The sequence below is a fragment of the Montipora foliosa genome, chromosome 13 (genome assembly GCF_036669935.1).
Source record: "Montipora foliosa isolate CH-2021 chromosome 13, ASM3666993v2, whole genome shotgun sequence".
NCBI classification, from domain to species: domain Eukaryota; kingdom Metazoa; phylum Cnidaria; class Anthozoa; order Scleractinia; family Acroporidae; genus Montipora; species Montipora foliosa.
The window spans coordinates 33,931,160-33,951,303 of NC_090881.1; the positions used below are offsets into that span (position 1 = coordinate 33,931,160).

At 40.4% G+C, this 20,144-nt stretch overlaps 1 protein-coding gene across 1 annotated transcript; it reads right to left on the reverse strand.

Moving 5' to 3' along the window:
- Window positions 1–3,930: 3,930 nt before the first annotated feature.
- LOC137982928 (coiled-coil domain-containing protein 191-like) lies at window positions 3,931–20,055 on the reverse strand. The gene is made up of 15 exons (XM_068830092.1): window positions 19,901–20,055; window positions 19,764–19,799; window positions 18,428–18,530; window positions 17,203–17,421; window positions 16,805–16,971; window positions 14,863–15,086; window positions 13,992–14,166; window positions 12,748–12,938; window positions 12,046–12,313; window positions 9,766–10,270; window positions 8,781–8,863; window positions 7,816–7,917; window positions 6,495–6,791; window positions 5,805–5,959; window positions 3,931–4,815 (listed from the first exon to the last, which is right to left on the reverse strand). The coding sequence occupies exons 1-15, from the start codon at window positions 19,955–19,957 to the stop codon at window positions 4,665–4,667; spliced, it is 2,733 nt and encodes a 910-aa protein (XP_068686193.1). The 5' UTR covers window positions 19,958–20,055; the 3' UTR covers window positions 3,931–4,664.
- Window positions 20,056–20,144: the final 89 nt, after the last annotated feature.

Below are 20,144 nucleotides of genomic sequence, written 5' to 3' on the forward strand. Positions count from 1 at the left end.
GAAGCAATAAAACAAAGCAAATTTGCGCGCCAAGGTGACTCAGCGCTGTGATTGGTCGACATCAACCTCACTTCCACACAAAAGGAAAAACAGGAATGGAAATGGCAGTATGGGACCGAAAAAAAAAAACAATGTTTCAGAACTATAACTTTGCGATTTTTTTCATTAAAAAGAATGTAACAGTTAAAGAACGAGGTCCTTTTACCATTTCTTAAAACAAGGAACAATTAAGTTAAGAAATTTTACAAAGAAATTCTTGTTAGCGTAGCGTCACTCAGGCAAATACGCACTTGAGAAATTGGTAGGACTTTTATAAAAAGATTTCCTGCTGTAAGTAAAAGCCATTTGTAGTGTCGTGACTTGACCTTGTACTGTGCAGATTTTTTCCTGTCTGTCTCCCCGTCATTCCTTATCGTTTTTACGCGAAAAATACAATGTAAGCTGACTGCAACCACCTTTAGTGTTAAACCCCGTTTTAAACTGTCTACTTAAAAACTCTCGTAAGTGATCGCGGCCACCTTTGGTTTAATTAGTAGTCTTTTCTTTCATTCGAATGACCTCTTAGCATCTGCACGCACAAGCAGTCTCTCGGCTGTAGCAAAGATAACAACATACCACGAATACACACAAGACCTAAGACGAGTAACAACTACGCTTATCAGAAACATTATCCGCCATTTAAATATTCGCCAATGACATCGGCGTGTGCATTTGAGCGATTTTTAGTCGCTCTAATAACTTCCCAGAGATTCCAGAACGTTTGAAACAAATGTGACACTCTTCTATTGGAATTATTTTTCAGAATTCAAAAAACTTTCTTAGTTTTCCAGTCGGCGTGTTCTTGTAAAACGGCAAACAACCTATGTTATTCGCGCTCTACGAGGAAACTTGTCCACAATACTTGGAAGAAAAAACATGAATCAATTTTTTTCCGCACGAATCAGTTTCAAATGAGAGGCTCTCCATGTAATAAAACTAATCGTATTTTAATATTTAAGAGATTAAACCGGTCTTCTAGAAAATAACAAAAATAACGGTATTAACGAACGCTTTTCATTTAACTAATATATTCCTATTTTTCACGTTGCCATGTTACCACCAATAGCGTAGCTCCTACTCTACTATAAAAACTACACGTAACCCATAATCCCTCGATTCGCTCTGACGAAGGGCTAACGCTCGAAACGTCAGCTTTTAGAATCTCTGTACGGTGGCCAATTTACATTATCAACTCTAAGACCAAATTTTTGTATACTACTTCCCCACCGACGCAGCACTACAGTTTCTTTAGAAACTACCCCTTCATTCTTCTAGAAAATAAGGCGTCTGTTCTCATAAAAATGTTTTTAATTATAATAGGGTCTCGTGGTGGCATCGTAAGTCGCGCGCGAGCGCAAATGTAACGGTTTAAAAAAGGAAAAAAAAAACAAGTAAACTGTGCGCAAAATGAAAGCCGCTAAAAATATCAAGAAAAAAGATGCAAGTAGGTTTAACAGTTAATCTCTTATCATCCGATACATTTAAGATTTCCCAAATCTTTCGTCGTAACCACTACTGAAAAAATTATCTATTTCAGCAAAAGGTAGTTGTCAAAAGTTGAAGAAACCAGGGCATGTGAAGGGAATAAGCAAACTGGGGACGCAGTCCACCAAACAAATTTCTGTGAAATCGAATTCTAGCACAGCTTGTCCAACGGAAAAGTCCACAAATGCAATGCAAACGGCTACAGGTAAAAACGTAATTCCCTGTTGTAGATGCGCTCCCTCTTATTTTTTCAGTTTCGAATCAATCTAAGCCTGCGTTTCTCGCGGGACGGGATGAATACGGCCCTTCCCTCAAGCTGAAACCATCGTTCAAACCAACCTTTGCTGCTGCTTTTATAACCTGCGAACGCATGCATTCGAGGAAGCGTCACCAAAACTCAGACATTTCTTCGCCTCCAGTGCGCTGCTTTAATCTTTAGCTGATCTCTTCACTCGAAGAGTAATGTCACCGTCAAACTGTCTTTTAATTTATTCCTCAAGCTCGTCTACTTTACGTACGAAAATGAAATGGTTCGTTGTTAAATGCTCACATTGTCGTCAAAACCCAAAATTCGGTGATTTCACGTTGTTGTTTTGTGGAGTACGGCAAAGAAATGCACGGAAATTCGTGCTCAGCACGATTATTTTTCCTTTTTTAACCAAAACCAATCACATTCTTGCTTTTTGACGTTGTCTTTGCTTAAATTCCCTAATAGCATTTCGTGCGGCATATATATATAGCCCACATAAATCGGCTCGAAGTATCAAAGAGGAGATGTCCAAAACACTCTTACCAAATACATTTATCTTTTCCTTTGCAACCAAAACAAACATTTTGTCCGTCAAAGAATGTAACATTCCCTACCGCAGGGAATCTTAATTCTTTGGCGTTTCACTCATAGTTGTTTGTTTCAAAGGTTCGCTAGTGACAACGTGACAACTATTACGAACTGCGCGGAGATCACCCGACTCTCTCTTCTCTCATGCGACGTGATTGGCCCAAAAAAAAGTAGTTACGTTACTGAAATCGTTTTGCAGCTCGAGTTCGGGGAAGAGAAACGACCGCCGGAAATACGTCTGCGTTCGCAGGTTACTGCTTTTACCTCCGGTTACACTTTATAATTAACTTCAAACCACCACCAACACAACAACGACAACGACGACGATGGCGGATAAGTGCATCCATGCCGGGGTGCATTACACTAGACTTCAGGCAATGAAGTTCGGCGCAAAGCTAAGATATTGATTTGGAGCACTAAAACTGAGGCCCACGGAGTGGGGTTTTCTGTTCGACACAGTATTTCCATCAAGACGATCAATGATAAGTCGCATAGCCGTCGGGTCCTCACTAGTGCGTACTGCCATTTTCACAGTGCGCTACCCTAACTCCTTGTGTGTTTATGTCAAGACATATCGCGTATTTTGTATTAGAGCAGTTTTCAAATTACTGTCAAAAGTAATATTGCTACGCTTAGTGATTGGTTTAAAAATCTCGGGCCAGTTTATCAACCAATGAGAAGGAAAACCAAAACCAATCACGACTTGTACGCGCGATTTTTCCCGCGCTTTGAGCAAGTTACGTGGAATTGCTACGAATTTGGATTGGTTCATTGCGCTGTTTGCACTTGCTGTGATTGGTTAATTGTTTTAAGACACTCAAATGGAAACCGCTCTATGACCAATTATTAATCTCCTTCGCAGATGAACGTCGACTAAGGAAATTAAAAGTGTATTTGAAGAGCGTTTCCTATAACGGCTGTGAAGGGACGATCCTGCCAAACCTGAATGACCTGTATGTAGACCAGTTACTAGTGGACGAATTCCCTTGTAATGAACTCTCGAAAAATGAAGATTTCAAGTGTAATCCAACTCCTTTTGTAATTGCGAGCTGCTTCAATCGAAGTCACGTGACAAATAATTCTAAAAACACCGGAAGAAAAAATACCGAAAGACGACCGCCGAGAAAACGGACTCCCACTCCAAGGAAGAAGAACCAGCAAACTGTTGAAACGGAGGACATATCAAAACAGGAAACTGCTATCAAGACGAATAAGCCATCGATGTTAAAACAGCAAGAGAAATCACCGCTCAGAACTGAAAGGAAGACACCTACAGCGAGAAGGCTTTTCAACGAGCAAAATGAAAAGTCAAAGCACACTTCTCCCTCAGGGATGAACGCGGAAAAGGTAATCAAAGAATCTCTAGTAAAAAATGAGGTCAAGAAAGCGGTAAAAGATAGGAAAAATAAAACACCTGCTGTAAACACCAAGTAGAAAATAAAAGGGAATAGTTTGCTAGGGTTCGATGAGATGTTTTGACCTCGTCTCGCTATAAAAATTTACACCCTAATTGTACGCAAGATTTACGTTGAGTAAATAATATGGACAAGAGAAAAGTACTAGAATTGAAAGAATTGTCAGTTGTGCAGCTAATAAGACGAAAAATAAAAACATAACTCAAATGCACAAGTTTTCTTTTCCAGTCACATTCCTTTTGTTATGCGCTCATTTCCTTTTACAGACACAGAGTGAAAGGGGCAGGGAGGGGGGTTGAAAATGTTTGTGCAGCAATTTTTTCGTATCTTGGCCGCGTCTTTGCTGCGTCTTGGCCGCGTATTGGCCACGTCTTTGTCGCGTCTTCGCCGCTGATATGATCATCATTGCAAAGAAAACCAGGGTGCGTGCACAAAACCAATAGCACTGGACGCTCCATTTGAACGTTTTCCTCGTTCCTGTTTGCCAACGGCTTAAAATAACCAAATCCAAGGTTCTGCGGAGATAACAAATTTCCAATTCTCTCTTCACGCTTTTACCCGTTTATAACAGTTGAATCCCTGGTCAGTCACTTGCAATGACATAGTTGACCGCCCTACCACTAGAGCGAAATGACGACCTCATAGCTATCGCAGTCGTCGATGACTAATCTCCTCAACACTTCGAATCCCGACATTCTGGCCCGCGTTGCTCGAAGCATGGTTAGCGCTAACCAGTGTTAAATACCATGGAACCCTATAGGTTTTGGTACCTCTTAAACAACGGTTAGCGCTAACCAGGCTTCGAGCAACCGGCCCCAGGCCGTTAAGGCATGGGGGCCTGGGGATAGTGGTCTTCTCTTCTTGACATGTGCCTTGGTAGACACGGATTATGGCGACGTTTCAGGCAAGTTTTGAAAATCGGGAAGCCACGAAGAAACTCTTTTTCTCATTTCTTCTCGTCTCGTTTCTCTCTCCTTTTCACCTCTTTTCATGGGTATGTATTTCTTCCAATATGTCAAGGCCAGCTTTTTTATTCGCCTGAAAAAAAAAAACAAAAAGAAACTGAACCGAACGGCCATTTTCCCATCACGCCTGCAATTTTTCAGGCTTAGTTTCATCAACAGCGATGACTGAAAAATAGTTTCATTCCCGTAGTTCCCATGTATCACCTTTATATAAATTCTCTCTTCTTCACGATGTTTATTCTCGTGTACGATGTAGTTCTCTACCTTTTGAATATGTGTGACACTTACCTATTGTCGGTGTGTTAATAGTACTTAGTGTGACCATTCTAATAAAATTGCACTACAGCGGGTTATCAGTAACACGCACCCCTCAACGACATTTTTTCATATTTCGAAAGTGAAATTTAGGTGGAAGTCAATCAAATGTTTCCATGACGAATTCAACTGCCGCGAAATATGAAAAAGGTCGTTGAGAGGCGCGTTACTGATAACCGCTATAAACTGTAAAAGTGCTACTAACTTTTGAATCTGTGGATAAGATCAAATTTTTTCTTCATTTGAAAAGTGATTATCGTTTATTCCATATTTCAAACGACGAAAAACGGGGGAAAAAATTCATGTAGTATATGAACAGTACTTTTCAGTAGCGATATTAATTCTGCTCTTCAATTGAGACGGGATGAGATGCTGAATTGCCACCTATCAAATGAAAGCTACTTGGCAGACCTTTTCTGCAGTGATACAAATTTCTTTTGTGTAATAAAGGAGGTTCTCACTTCAGTTTGAGCTTAATGATCAGTGAAATGCAACGATACGACCCGACAAATGAGAGTAACTGAGCACGACTTTTATATGATGATGTTAATTATGCAGTAAAATTAAGGTGGTTCTAACTTTAAGACTACGAGTGAATTCCTGTAGTGTGACCAATCAAATGAAGTTAGTAGTTCTTTCCTATCCTGTTTTTTCGATAAGCTTAACATTTAACTAATTGTGATTATCTTGAGATAGATCTTGAGCGAGAAAGAGTTCCGTTGTAGACAAGTTTACTAATTTTCTCACCATTCATCGTGTTCTTCAGCCATTCTTTCCTTTTCCCATAACATGATCTGTTGTTCTGTGACATAATCCTGCCAGTATCGAAAGTACTTTTTCACAAGGTATGAAGAGCAGTAATCCTCAGCTACTGCTTGAAGTCGAACAGCATGTTGGCCGTACTGCAACACAAACGACGAGAAGTCGATGCATATGCACATGCACATGTTTTGTACACTCAAAGCGCTTTGCAATCGACTACTGCAAAAAAAGTCCTTGGCTGGGCCAATCATAGGACACAAAGAAAATCGAAAGAACCAATCATGCCGCAAAGCGAATACATGAAACAGGCGCCAAGCGCGGGAAAACTTCTCCTGCGCTTCGCGCGTGTCGTATGCCAGCAAATCGCAGTTGCTTTAGTCTCTGATTGGCTGAGAATGTGGTGAGAGATTCTAAAGCCAATCACACCGCAATAATAGGCTCATTACCTCTTTTGCCGCCAAAAATGTCGGTTTTTGAAAGTAAAGGTTTATCTCACTTTAATTAAGTTTAACTTTTTGAAGTAAATTTGTGCAAAGTAAGCTGACTTCTGAAACAAAATCGTTTTTTAATGAGACAAATAATAAAAAGTAACGTTAGATTTTCCTTTAATGAATTAAAAATGCGATAAAACTAATTTAAAAGAATAACAGAAAAAAAACGTCTGGCAGTATTCACCTTTCTCCATTGCTTCCAAGTTCTGCGCAATAAAATCTTCTTATACAATGAATCCGCTGCCTTTTCCCTCTCCTCTCCCACTTGTCTGGTGTATTTCAGCCAAGGAGAGAAGCACATGCGCAATAAAACCATATTGTGATATAAAGTGGCACGTGCCATGTTCTCGCGCGCTATCTCTACAAGCCGTCTCCATGGTAACAAGCCAAACTTGACGAGCAAAGTGGTTGCATAGTGCTGTGTTGCCATGGTTACTTGGTGTCGATTATGTTCTTGCTGACGCTGTTTTTCAATTTCACGCTGTGAAACCAAAATAATAAGAAACCTAAGTTGTTCGATGACGAAAAAAGGAAAGGGCATCGCAATTTTGGAGAGATTCGTACAAGCGATTCTTACGATTGGTTTGTCTTTTGACTGAAAATTGGGAAAAAACAATGCCTTATTGTAAAATAGCCATTGCGCACGCTCAAGCGATTAGAGAGTCCCTTCATACCCGCAGTATGCCTTCTACTACTAGGTATGCAAAGAGCTCCTTACTTGCTCAATGAACTCGTCTCCCATAGGTGTGAATGAACGTACAATACAAAGTGACAATTTGGTCCCGTGGCTCGAGATTTATACATGCGCATGCTCTGGTTAAAATCCCGCTGGAACCGCTGGCTGCACTTGCCTACGATGGTCCCGAATTACTCTGCCTTGCTTTGTAACTAGCCAATTGGTTGCCTCGTCCTAGTGTCATTTGAATAGGCCACCTTCGGTATACTAAAATTCAGCTTAAGAGAGAAGTTTAGAGGACAAAGACAAAAGAAAGTGGATGATATGCTAATATCTTTCGCATTCATTGCAACTTGTTCCTATCCTATTTGTCCTCTTTTTAGCTGAATATTGATATTTCGGAAACGGCCTATTGTTAACATAGTTAAAGTGGTGTGCCTGTGCTAAGTGCACTTACCATTTACATGATAAGCTAGGTTCTCGTACCAGGAAAAAAGGAAACCGAAAAATCATAGTTACGACTTCTGTAACACAAGCCGGATGCTGTACCCACTGAGCTCCAAAAACTGATAGGAAGAGTTAGATCGAGTATCATATTGGTCTGCAGGCTCAACAAAATCTTAAATGCAATTATTGATTGGCTAATGTTGTAATGGATCCCCCGTGAGAAGGACGACAAGCTTGGTTGCTTGGCAATCACGCAAGGTATTACGCGGTGGCGAGAACAGTGCCTCTCCTCTACACTTGATTCATATCTGACTGATTATGTTCACGAGAAATGAAACTTATGTACGTTATTCTGTAACATTTGCAAAAACATGTTTCTCACCTCTCTGGCGATTCGCTTCTCCTCTTTCCGTTTCCGCAAAGCCTCTTGTTTCTCCGCCAACAACTCAGCTTCTTTTCGCTCTTGTTCCTTCTTGAGAAACGCCTATTGCGTAAAATAATGTTCAGCGTTTACATCAATTTTTGAAAGAACATCCAACCTTGAGAGTGTATACAGGTTACGCAGGAGATACATCTCGCACGCGCCGATGTGCTTGTTCGGTCAAAGGCCTGGTTTATATGAGCAACGCAAATGCAAACGGATATGCAGGCGACCTTTACACGTGAAACACAAACCAGGTGCAGTGTAAGTCATTTTTCAAAATAGCGGACGCGGTTGACGCCATCTTGGTTTAAACTTTAACCGAGGCGGCATGGGACTGGCATTGTGCGCTGGGGCAAGCGAAAATACAAGTGCAGGAGAATGAGAAACTTTCCATTTCTTGGGTTGGCGCTTTCGCTCGCATTTGCGCCGCAGTGATCTCACGTGTATTTCCCTGCCTTTACTTTTACGCCTTGCAATTGCGTCTATGTGTGAACCACGCTGAAGAAAAAAACAAACTCCAAGGTCTGTGTGCAATGTGAAGAGTAATTAGGTAATTATTGCCGAGTTTTATGTGCGTAGCCAATCCGTTTGCTGGGAATTGTACGAAGGCTGACAACTCATTGCGAACAACATCACAAGCCGAAGGTAACGTAGACGTTGCCAAAAGAAATGGAAAAATGACCAACAACAAGCGCTTTGCACACTTCACTTTCTGCTCGTTGCACGTAAGCATATTTTTTTTGGCGTTTTTTTCTTTGCCGTCCTCAACATAAAGATTTCAACTGTAAATCGTAATCAAACAAAGCTACATACATCTTTGGGCTTCTTTTTCCAAACGTCAATGTTTTCCCTAACAGTTGAATTATTGGCCAGGTTTTAGACGATGAGCCAGATTAAATATAATCACAAAGTGAATCAAATACCAGTTTTTCCTCTTCTGCTTTTCGCTTCTTCTCATCTAGAGCTTTCTTTCGGAGCATGCGTTGCTGAGCACGCTCCTCCATGGCTTGAGAAAAGAAGATTCAATTAGTGAATCAACGCATATTTGTAAGTAGTGTTTTAAAATGACCCAATTTCACCCCAAATTTGACAAGGTGATAACTGATGCAAAAACATATAAAAACAATTAGAATAAGGGGTCACAACTGCGAAATTTTTAGAAAAATTATTGGCAGTGTCGCACAAAGTACGCTCGATCTGCAATTCTCGAAAGAAATGCAGAAACGAGATTATGAGAAATATCAAGGTTTGTGGCAATATACCATTCCCGACTGACTTCAACTTATGCTTCAAAGCGAGTCCACGGGGCCGGTTTCTCGAAAGTCCGGAAGCTTTACGGACTACTTTCGGGTGTCACAATTCCCTCATAGTATCTCAAGATCGGAGAGGATTTAAGTCGTCAAACTTTTACAGTCATTTTGCTTTTTGTTACCTTGAAAACATTGATCGGCTCTCCAAAACAAGCGGTTGGCAGTTTCACAAATGGTTGTTCGGGCACGAAAAGTTTTCGCAACTTTCGAGAAACGGGCCCCAGGAGCGAAATCGCTCTTCCCCAAGGAAATTAATTCTATTTTTCACAAAAAACAAACACTTCTTTCCAGAGGAAAGAGTTTGCATATTGACTCGCCCTTGGAAAGAAAGTAAATTCAAAAATTCGCTTTTTGCTGAATGCAGAACGAGCTTCTTTTTGCTTCTTTGCTTATAAGTCACTAATTATTCTTATAAAGTTTACCTTGAGTTCTACGGTGATTTTTTATGGTTGTGATGAGGGGTTTGTTTAGGGTCACGAATGTACAAGTTTGTCGCCCCACTAGGTAACTTGCCTTCCGCATTTTGACTGATACCAACCGTTGCTCAAAACAGATCACGAAGAAAATTCCCAACACTCAGCGAGACCACACCACATACCTAAATGCAACGGTTTCGTTGCGGGCTTCTGTGACTTAACAACTGCTTCCCTTGAAGTGAATTTACTACGTTCTGTAGAATTGTCATCGTCCGCAAATGTCGTGGTAATTCCTGACCGTTCACTTAAACTCTCCTCCTCAGTTTGAACGTCTTGATAACCAAGTCTCTCCACGGATTTACTTCTGTACACACTAACATTGTTATTATTCTTATTACGCACACCTTTATGGTTGTCTCTATTTTGTACAGTTGAGAAAATTTCAACGTTTTCAACTTCGCTGTAAGTCCGTTGTCTTTGAGACTTAACTTTCGTTTCTTTTTCAGTTCTGTGTGTTTTCTTTGCCGATTCTGTTGTCGGTTGCTTAGTCCACGCACTTTTTGATACTGGTGGTTTATTACTGCTGGCAAAATTCTTCGATAAAGTTTCCTCTGACGGTTTCTCTCCTCTTAAGGGATGTTTGTCGCGGTTCGGTAAAATCCTTCCCGGTTGGGAGAAAAGTTCATCCTACAATAAAGAGCAAAAAATTATCGCGTAAACTGCTAATAACATTAGTAGATACATAAGAACTGAAGAGACTTATTTTTCAGATGACCCCTTTCCTTGCCTGCAGAGGTGTCTTTTCTTTTGCGTTCGCTGGGCTGACGAAGAAAGAGACTTCTGCTATGGGTCAAATCTCACTGTCTTAAGCATACGCGGCGGTTTCTTAGCGACCGAATCCTAACGTGATACTTCGCATGTTGTGTGGGCTCAATTAACAACAGCGGAATTACTGTAAAGGAAGGTAGGTACTTGGTGTCCCTTTTTCTATTGTTTCAAATTTTTTTAAACAAGGTATAAAACGTTCAGTAATTATACAATTACCCTAACCTAACTCTAACGCTAACCCTAACGCTAACCCTAATCCTAACCCTGAAGGTTTTACCGTGTTTAGATAATTTTGTGCAATAGATAACCACTAAATGACAAAATGCACCAAGTACCTAACTAAAGGAATGCGCGGGACATAGCGGGCTCAAGTGACAGTCAGCAAACATATTCTGGGGCATGCGGTTTGAAGAGTGCCGTCGAAGGTTGTGGATGGCGGTTGGATCAAAGTGAGTTTCGACCCATGACAGAGATCTCTTTTCCCGTACTCGTCAGCCCATCGAACGCAAAAAGAAACGAGACCTCTGGTAGCGGGGAAGATGACTTCTAGAGATACCCGGAGAAAATTCGGGTTTTCATGACAAAAGTCGAACCAATGACCTTCCGATGTACTACCACTAAGCTTTACGAGACTCGTGGCAGTTTTGGCCTTAAAAATTCGTCACTTCAGGCGACAATCGTCTTGCTTTATTTCCCGATAAGAAAAAGCGTCGAAAGGTAGCATACTTGTTGCTAAGGAGATGGTCAAGTCTTAACATCGGAAAATAAATGAACATGCAAGTGTATTTTACAGATGATGACTCGGAGATATTCGGAAAAAATCCGAGTGTTCCCGGCGGGAGTCGAATCAGTGACGTCCTACCGATTCAGGAACTCAATCTTTCAACTGTCTCTTAAAGTATTACACTTCGTTTCTCAAAAGGTTTTGAAACAAAAGGAAAGAAAATCCGAAGAAAAGATTCCTGAATTTATCATTATGATCGTGCGGAAAATCAGCTTCAAGACCCACAGCCAAAGTCTGTTTTGTTTCCATTAATAAAAGTGCAAGTAGTGAATAGACGGCAAGAAAACAGCCAAGTAATGGACGGTTCTCTCTTATGTATGAGACATCTGTTTGTGTAACTCTTGTCAATTTCTAATAATATTCAAGAATCAGGCTATTTGCCGGGCGCAGTATGAAAAGTGAAAGTTGAAGGTGAGTTTCCGCAGAATTATGAATTTTGAGCTTGACAAATCGGTGCGCCGGAAAAAAATAGTATTTCACTACAAGAAGCTACTTAAACGGCCTAGCTCCCTCGAGTTTCCCATAGCTCAGTCTTAGAGCACCCGAACTAGTAATCGGAACGTCGAAGGTTAATAGACTCCTACAAAGGAGCACTCGGATTTTTTCCGAGTATCCCCGAGTCACCATCGAAATCATGGATCATGGCCTCGCTCCCAACGAGTCTCCTATACCTCAATCGTATAGTACCCGAACTAGTTTTCGGAAGGTCGGAAATGATCCGACTCCTGAAAAGGAGCAGTCGGATTTCACCGAGTATCCCCGAGTCACCATCGATACAAAGTGCTCGAGCTCATGGGACAATTGTTAATTAGTCTTCGCATAGTATCGTTCATCATATCATGCCACCTACCAGTTTCCTTGCAGTGCTTGAACTCTGCTCAGTGCCATCTTCCTCGATGTCTTTCAATTCTAAACTGACATCCATTTTGCCTCCTCGTTCGCTCCACAGCCTGCCACTAGCGGCTGCCTCTAACAAAGCGGCCATTTTTTGCGTCTTTCTGTTGTGTTCTTCTCTTAGCTGTTGCTCTTCCTGTTCAGTTTTGACCCACTTCTGCCACGCCCGCAAACAGCGAGCCAACAAGTGACGACGATGGAATTTGGCGGATAACTGTTCCTTTCTGATGGCGGAGAAAAACGAACGCGTCACATTCGCATAATTTCGCGCACAAATCACTTGATTCAATGCAAAATCCACCGGAAGATGAATAAATGAATACGTATGTGACCACTTCCCTAGGGGCTTTTCAGGGTCAATGAACAACCCTTTGTGGGGGACTTTGCCAGAGTGACTTTATGGCGCAAATGGCAGCCGTGCAGTTTACAATATTAACTGAATAACAAGCAGTTACACAGGTGTCCCCAGAACAGAATGAGTGAGAGATGTAGTCCCCTACTCTGCTAGAACAGTGTGTGGGTTCTTTCATGTCCCACAAAGTGATGTGAGACCGTGCCTACGCTTTATCGTCCTCATCCGAAAAGACTAGAGAGTCTGACCATGTGAAGTTGTCTTTTACAAAGGCAAGTACTTTCTGCTCAGTGGTTTTCCACCCACCTGTGTTTTTCTTTCATTTCCATGGTAACAGCATGTGCTTCCTTGTCAGACCTTATATGATTGACATACGCTCTCCAAGCATTCCACGCCCTTAGTTTGCAGCGCCAATCAGACATTGCACGTGCTTTTCCAACCTTGATTCTCTGAGACGCTACAACTGAATACCATGCCGAGAAATGTCTTTGGACAGTCTAAAAAGAAAAAAGCACAATTATTTGGAAGTAAACTAGAACCCTATTTGTTGCATTTTGTTTTCAATAGTGTTTAATGGCAAGAATCGCTAGGAGCCATGAATCCCACTATAACCTTAAAACAATCAATTATCAATTATCAAGCACCCCATGGTCACTTTGGCCAGCATGCACTCTTCCTCCTCTTCGTATGATTTCTTTTTTGTTTTAAATGCCTCAAAAAAAAAAAATGGTTGGGCACAAGCAAGTAAAGTTGTTCTTCATTTGTAAAAATGTCTCATCTTCTAGCGCTGGAGCACTAATTGGGGACACTAAAAACTGAAATTAACAAATTAACGCAAATCAAACCAAATGTTGGTTTTTGAGAATAGGGAGCTTAAGCACGCGCGTTTTTGAGACGCGGACAGCAACCCGAAGAGAACATTTCGCGTGCCAGGACAGTGGTGTCTCCTAGATTTTTATACTAATTATCTCTAAAGGAAAAAAAAAACTTAGCAATGTAAATGTGGTTGTGTGAAGACAAGTTAAAAGGGAAAACAGCTCACTTCTGTTCGCCGTCCGCGTCTCAAACACGCGCATGCTTAAGTTCCTTAATACCTGGAGAAAAACTCTCGGTGCAGAGTAGAAAACCAACAAACTAAAGAAAAGTAAAGTCACTTTATTTAACGTCAGTAGTTCCTTCAGCTGCAAGGCTGGTATCAATGGAAGCCGACGAGGGCACTCTTTACCCCCCTCCCTCTGTCAGTGCTCTGTTTTACGGGTATTTAAAGCCTTAGCTACACGGATTAGAGGAAAGTCGAAAAAGACGGTGAGGTCACCGAGGATTGAACCGGGGGACCTCTTGCTCCGAAAGCCGAGCACTGACCAACTGAGCTGCGAATGTTGCTCAACCCACGTATGATGCCAAGTCTGGGAATGAAACCCACGTCCCATTGGTGGGAAGCGAGTGCTCTCACCACTGCGCCAGCCCTGCACCCGTAACCATAACACAGGCATTTTTTTTTTAATCTAACCATCACATAAAAGGTTCAAACAATATTAACTTTATTCTACCCTCAAATTGTTGCTGGCCTCCTCAGCTGCCTTTCTTTCCATCTCCTCAAGTAACATTTGTCTCATCTCTTCTTTCTCTTGAAATTCCTTCCTCAGTCGCTCCTCTTTCTGTTTTTGTTCTTCTTCAAGATACTGCCGAGCAAGTAACTCAGCCTCCTGTTCTTTACGTCGCTCACTACAATTCACAAGAAAACAAACAACAAGAAAAAGAGATGGAATGTTAATGACTTTGATGACACTTTTTGAATTTTGATAAATTCTTGTCAATGTACCACATGAAACTGAAAAGATGAAGACAACAATGTATTCTCAATTTTGGGATTTACTACAGTAATTTGTACAGTTTGTGACATCATCAATTTTTGAACAAAAACTTGAATATCTCTGGAACAAGAGAAGGTATCACAAGATCGAAACACCATTATTCATCATTTTGAAAGGTCTTTGTCTTTTCATAGGCACTTTAAAGTGTGTATCACAGTTTTTTTTTTAATTTACTCAAGTGAAACAACATGGCTTTCTGAGATAAAAGCAACTAAAAAAAAATTAAGTGCCGAATTTTATTCTATGCTTTTCAGCATTTTAAAATCGGAATTTTCACTTCCGGAGGGCACAAAAACCGCGGTAGTAAGGAGACTCGTGATAGCAGAACTGTGACATCAATAACAGAAAAAAATTTTTCCAGGGACCAAATTTTCACTTTTCTTAGATTGAGAAGTTGCTGAAACTGCTTCTCAGATGCGTTGTATTTGATTGCAATGATGCTAAAGACAACAGAACAAATCATTTCTATCACTAAAAATCCCTGCATTTCTGTTTTGATGTCACCAGCATACACATGTTGATATTGAGGATCTAAAAGTCACCAAACCTATCCAGTTTCTCTTTAGCAGCTTTCTTTTCATCCTCCATAACTCGTCTTATCTTAGCCATTTCCTTGCTGATCTCTTCTTCTTCTTTCTTGAATCGAGTTTGTTTTTCCTTCTCTTCTCTTATCAGCTGCTGACGTGCCTCTGCTTCAGCTTGTTTGCGAGCTGAGTGCTCTCTTCTTTTCTTCTCTAAATCCTTCTGTCTGGCCACACTTTTTTCCTTAACCTGACAAAAGCAAGACATGATAGCAATGCTATAATCACATTGTTTTCAACAGAGTAGCCCTCATCCGGGCTTATACAAATGTACAGTTATGGTGGATTGAAATGTGTTTTCAAACAAACCTAAATGGGCCTCATTCGTGCGGTGGCCATATTGGCCATAGACAATAGATTCAGTACCCCGAGCCCCGGGTTAAAGTGTTTGGGAACGAGTCTCGGAACGAGTCTCGGTGGGGCAAAACAAAAGTTCTCAATCCCTTTGGGACTCAACATGGCCGCTGTGTGATTAAAGACAACAAGATTTCCACACAGGCATGTTTTGACTTTCTACAGAATTTAAGAGTCATCATCTCTTAACACACAAGCAAAGCTTGCCTCTCACTGGTATAAGGAAAATTCACTTCTTGCAAATAAGGATACAGTAAATTTTCAAAAGGGTTCTCAATGCAAATAAGAAAAAAGCAAAATCTATAGCCCACTTTGAAAAATACCATACTCTTTGTTTGTCCCCCCAAATTTTGCATTAAGCATTGTTTCCAGTTTCTCTTGGGACTTACAATGGTCCCAAGAGAAAATAAAAAGAATGCTTATTCAAAATTTGGGGGGGACAAACAATGAGTATTATGGTATTTTACGAAGTGGGCTATTACCATTACACATGATGATACTGCATCAATGCACTGATGTATTGACGCATTGATGATAAACTGAATTTTACAGAACATGTTAAATCAATTGCAGTCAAAGCAGGGAGATTTGTAGGTGTTATGATGCGCCTAAAAAATCTCATTCTGGAGAAACTTAAACTTCAGCTATTTTGGACAGCGATTTTACCACATTTAACTTACTGCTTTGTTGTACGGCATTTTATTAAAGCTTCTGATACATGTAAGCTAGAGAGGACCCAAGAAAAGGCTCTTAGGGCTATCTACCGTGATATGATTTTAAGTTACGGAACTGCTGGCTGCTGCTGGAAAGCACCAAAGTTTAATGTCAACTTCTTGAAGGAGCCCCTCACCATTTCCTCAGGAAAATCGCTCCAAGCCTGTTTTACCCATCGAAGGAACGAAGACTCTGGGAATGAGATTGAACCATCTGTTGACACAGATCGTGTAAACAAGATTGTCATATGACACCATAGCGAACTTGAGACGGAAGCACAAGTGGATTTCTTCTTGTTTAAAGCGACATTTTCCAAGCAAAAGTCGTTTAACTGCTGATGTCATATTCTTTGGCGATCTCTGAGTTATTTTCTACAGCTTCTGCTTTGGCTACTATTTTAAGTTTAAGGCAATTAAAGTTGTAAGGTTTCCAGTCGAATAGCTTTTTATAAAATGCTTTGCTTGTATGAAGACATGTTTCCAGTGAGGTCAGTTACTAATTGATTAATAATATTTGTCACCTCACAATCACGTTGCTTGTTTGTTTGTTATCTTTCGCATTCATTTTATTGCTTTGAGTATAATTTTTCAGTCAATTTCAATTTGTATTTTTAAGAAAATTCCATGGCTGATAATACACATCAAGACCTAAAATGCGTCTTGGCTTATAGCCGAATATTATGCATTTACAATTCGTGTCAATCACATTGATTTTTTGTGTAAGAGGTTCGGGGTCTCAGCTTTTAGCCGAATAAGTACGGTAGTCATTGTCATGGATACCTTCATTGTGAGTCATAGTCAACGTGATTATGGTATTATTAACTATTATTTGAAAAGAGACCTGTTTGTGTCTGAGTTCCATTTTGGGTCTTGGATCTTTTTTCTTTTTGCTTCCATCAAATCCGAGATCATTCAATATGTCTTCTTCGACAACTTTCTTGTCAAGCATGTCTCGCAGAATTTGCTGCACAGAAATTTCATCATGGAGATCATCATCATACTCTGGACCTGAACAAGGAAGGAAAAGAAATATGTCTGCATAACATACAAGTCCCTTAAAGAGTGGGGTGTCAGTGATGCTGACACTCCACTACTAAATAATACTAAATACTAAATAAAAGTGCCAATGTCTTTAAGAGGGCACATACCGGCACATATCACCCTCAAATAATCCACTAATATGACAAAATTTATAAAAGTTACAAATTTCGCATTAAAAAAAAATTAGTTGTGTCTCACCAATAATATCAAGAGAAGGACTGTGGTTGTAACTACTTGGTGAAGTCCAGTCATGTGATTGTAGTAGTTGGTCATTATAGTAGTCCTCTGCAGAGGAAGCCCTCGTCAACTCTTTAGAACGTTTGCTTCTCTGTGCCCATGTCTCATTTTTGAACTGTACCTCTAAACTCAGGTCATCATTCTTCTTTTCATGCAGCCATGAATCTAACAGATCTTGAGCTGAGATAAGATGGAATGCAACAGTAATAAATTATTTAGCCTGCACCTATGAACTTACGTTAAATTCACTACTTTCGACAACAAAGAGCCCCTGAGTTGCTTGTGGAAAATATGACCAGTTTGGAGGTGACTACAGAGTAATTTAGACAGCCTGAGGATATCTCAGTATACAATATGTTCCCAATACTTCGCTGTTATTTAGTTTGCCTTGTGCAGGCTGTCTTGTGTGAGGGAGCATTGTACCAACCACGGGTTGTCTATTTCATCTTAGTGACATAAGTTGCACCCCAACCTTAACCTAGCTACCAGTCAGTAGCAAGTTAGTTTTGTTAAGAGTAATGTGAAAAGAATGGTTGGATAAGACTAACAAAGGCTTCTAGGGAGTCAGCTTAAGCAAGCAAGGGAATACAACAGTGGTTTTATTAGAAGCACCCATCAACGCCGAGTACAGTACGCGCAACAGATTTTACTCTGTCTAATGCCAGAGGATTTACTTGTTAACTGGGAGCATCCTGGGTTCCTGAGGGGTGATTGGGTTAATATAGGAACTTAAGGATGGTGCCTACTATTGTTATTGCACATACTTTCTGCGGATCTCAAGATACTTGGATTTCCTATCAGTGATGCTTACTACATGTAATACATGTACAGAGATATTTTTGCGCGGTTTAAAATTATGCAGAGAAAGTAGATCCTAGTAAGTACTATTGGTATCCAAAAAGAAAATTGGGGGTAACCGTGCATTTTTCGGAGAAAATTAAGCTTCAACTTGAGAAAGAATGCCATACATGTGGCTTTGTATTTTAAAGGTTTTTACAAATATTGTTCATGAATTATCTTTGAAAAATGCGTGGTTACTCCCAATTTTCTCTTTGGATTTCAATAGCACTTGTCAAGATCTACATTTCCCGCATAATCATAACCCTGGGCAAAAATACCTTTGAATTAGTAGGCCCCGTCCTTAACATACAATGGTATTTCATCATAAAGCACAAGGTAAATGTACCTTCCACCAATGCATCGTCATCAACATGGACTTGTTCCAGAATGCTTTGGTAGTTGTTCCCAAACACCTCCCGAGCTGCATCAGTTGAAGCTCGCTCAACTCTCTTTATATTCATTTGGAAAAGTGTATAAATTATGTAAGTATACTCTTGAAATACCGTAGTGAAGCAGAAGAAACCAATCTCACCAAGGATCATTGACTCAAGACTGTATTAATTTCTTACCGGTGCATGGACTCGTACTCCATTTTAAAACCTGGCACCAGTTCCTCAAAACCTGGTTAACTGCTAACTGGCGTTAAATACCATGGAAACCTATAGGTTCTGATACCTCTTAACCAATGGTTAGCACTAACCAGGCTTTGAGCAACTGGCCCTGATGTTTTCCAGTACTATCCCTGTGTCAGATATCAAGGTAATTGGCTACATCAAGGAAGTCAACTTGAAGCTAAAATCTCGAGACTTTAATTTTAATCTGCAGTTGAAATTACAAGGACAGCACTTTTCTACTCCGCTATTTAAAGACCCTAAGTGTTGGGCTTGGAAGTGCCAATACTCAACCACCTTAGGCTGAACCAACTAACTATTCTTGCAATGCTGGGTAGACTTTCATATAAGCGTACATGGTTTGAACCCAGGGGTCATATCATAACCAGTTTGGTCTTCACAGCCAATTACATCTAGGCTCAACTGATAGTCGACCGATAACAATCATCATCATGAATAAGTTGACCAGTGACATCTATGACCAGAGCTTTTATAGTATCTACTGACGCAACACAAATCACTTGACTCTGAAGATGACTTCCGCTCAGGTTGTCGAAAAACGTCAGTCATTATAATCTCAAACAGTTCTCAGGACTACACTCATGTTACTTAATTATGAGACTTCATATACTGGGCTAAAATGGCGGAGGACAAAAGAACCATTGCTAGTCCGATGAGGCCTTGCTAATTAGGTATTGTTATGTTCGCTTTGTTCTTTTGATTGATGGACATTAATTATTACGTATCCGGTATATGAAAGACGAGCAGGCCAACGCTGATTATGTCAGACGACTCTGCCAATGTACTCTTTGGTGACTGATGGTAATTATTAAGATCTGAATCAGTGAATTAGTGAAGTAGACGTAATTACTAAAATCTTTGCTCAGCCTACATCAGTTAAATGGGAAGTAAAGAACAGGAGCAGTTTCAATTCGTCGCGCGAGATGACTTTCGGAGAAGATGAACACTATCTTAGCAGCAAGTCAACAGCTGACTAGAAGAAATCAGCTGAATATTTTGGATGTGTCATAAAACGGCCATTACATGGTCAAATCACAATAAAAGTGATACCTTAATCCAGTCTTGCACATCGCTTCTTGAACTGTGCTGCAAAAACGTCAACAGGGAAAAAAATACATATATACATTTCAAAATGCATCGATCGATCCTCGAATAATCGTAATCTCCGTGTCGCTACTTTCTCTTACTGTTTTTGCGTCCGTGTGTCGGTTCCACTTAAACAAGTTCTGCCTCGCTCCAGCCATACAATTTTTCACGTTTTACAAGAAATAGATGTTTTGAAACATAAAAACTTTCTCAAAATATCCGCCATTTTGAATTACCCCGAATGCAATTTTAGCCTAGTTTGGACTCATTCTTTCCGTATATGAATATTTTACCTGAGAGGGGTCTGGCGCGAGTTATTCCAAGTTGGTAATAGAGAGCACAGGT

Excerpts from the sequence above, each read along its gene's own strand:
- LOC137982928 (XM_068830092.1), bottom strand. The coding sequence starts at position 19,957 with ATGGCTGGAGCGAGGCAGAACTTGTTTAAGTGGAACCGACACACGGAC. Across the intron at positions 18,531-19,763 it reads ATGTGCAAGACTGGATTAAG|AGAGTTGAGCGAGCTTCAAC; the intron begins GTATCACTTTTA and ends ATGAATATAAAG. Across the intron at positions 15,087-16,804 it reads TGGAACTCAGACACAAACAG|GTTAAGGAAAAAAGTGTGGC; the intron begins GTCTCTTTTCAA and ends TGCTTTTGTCAG.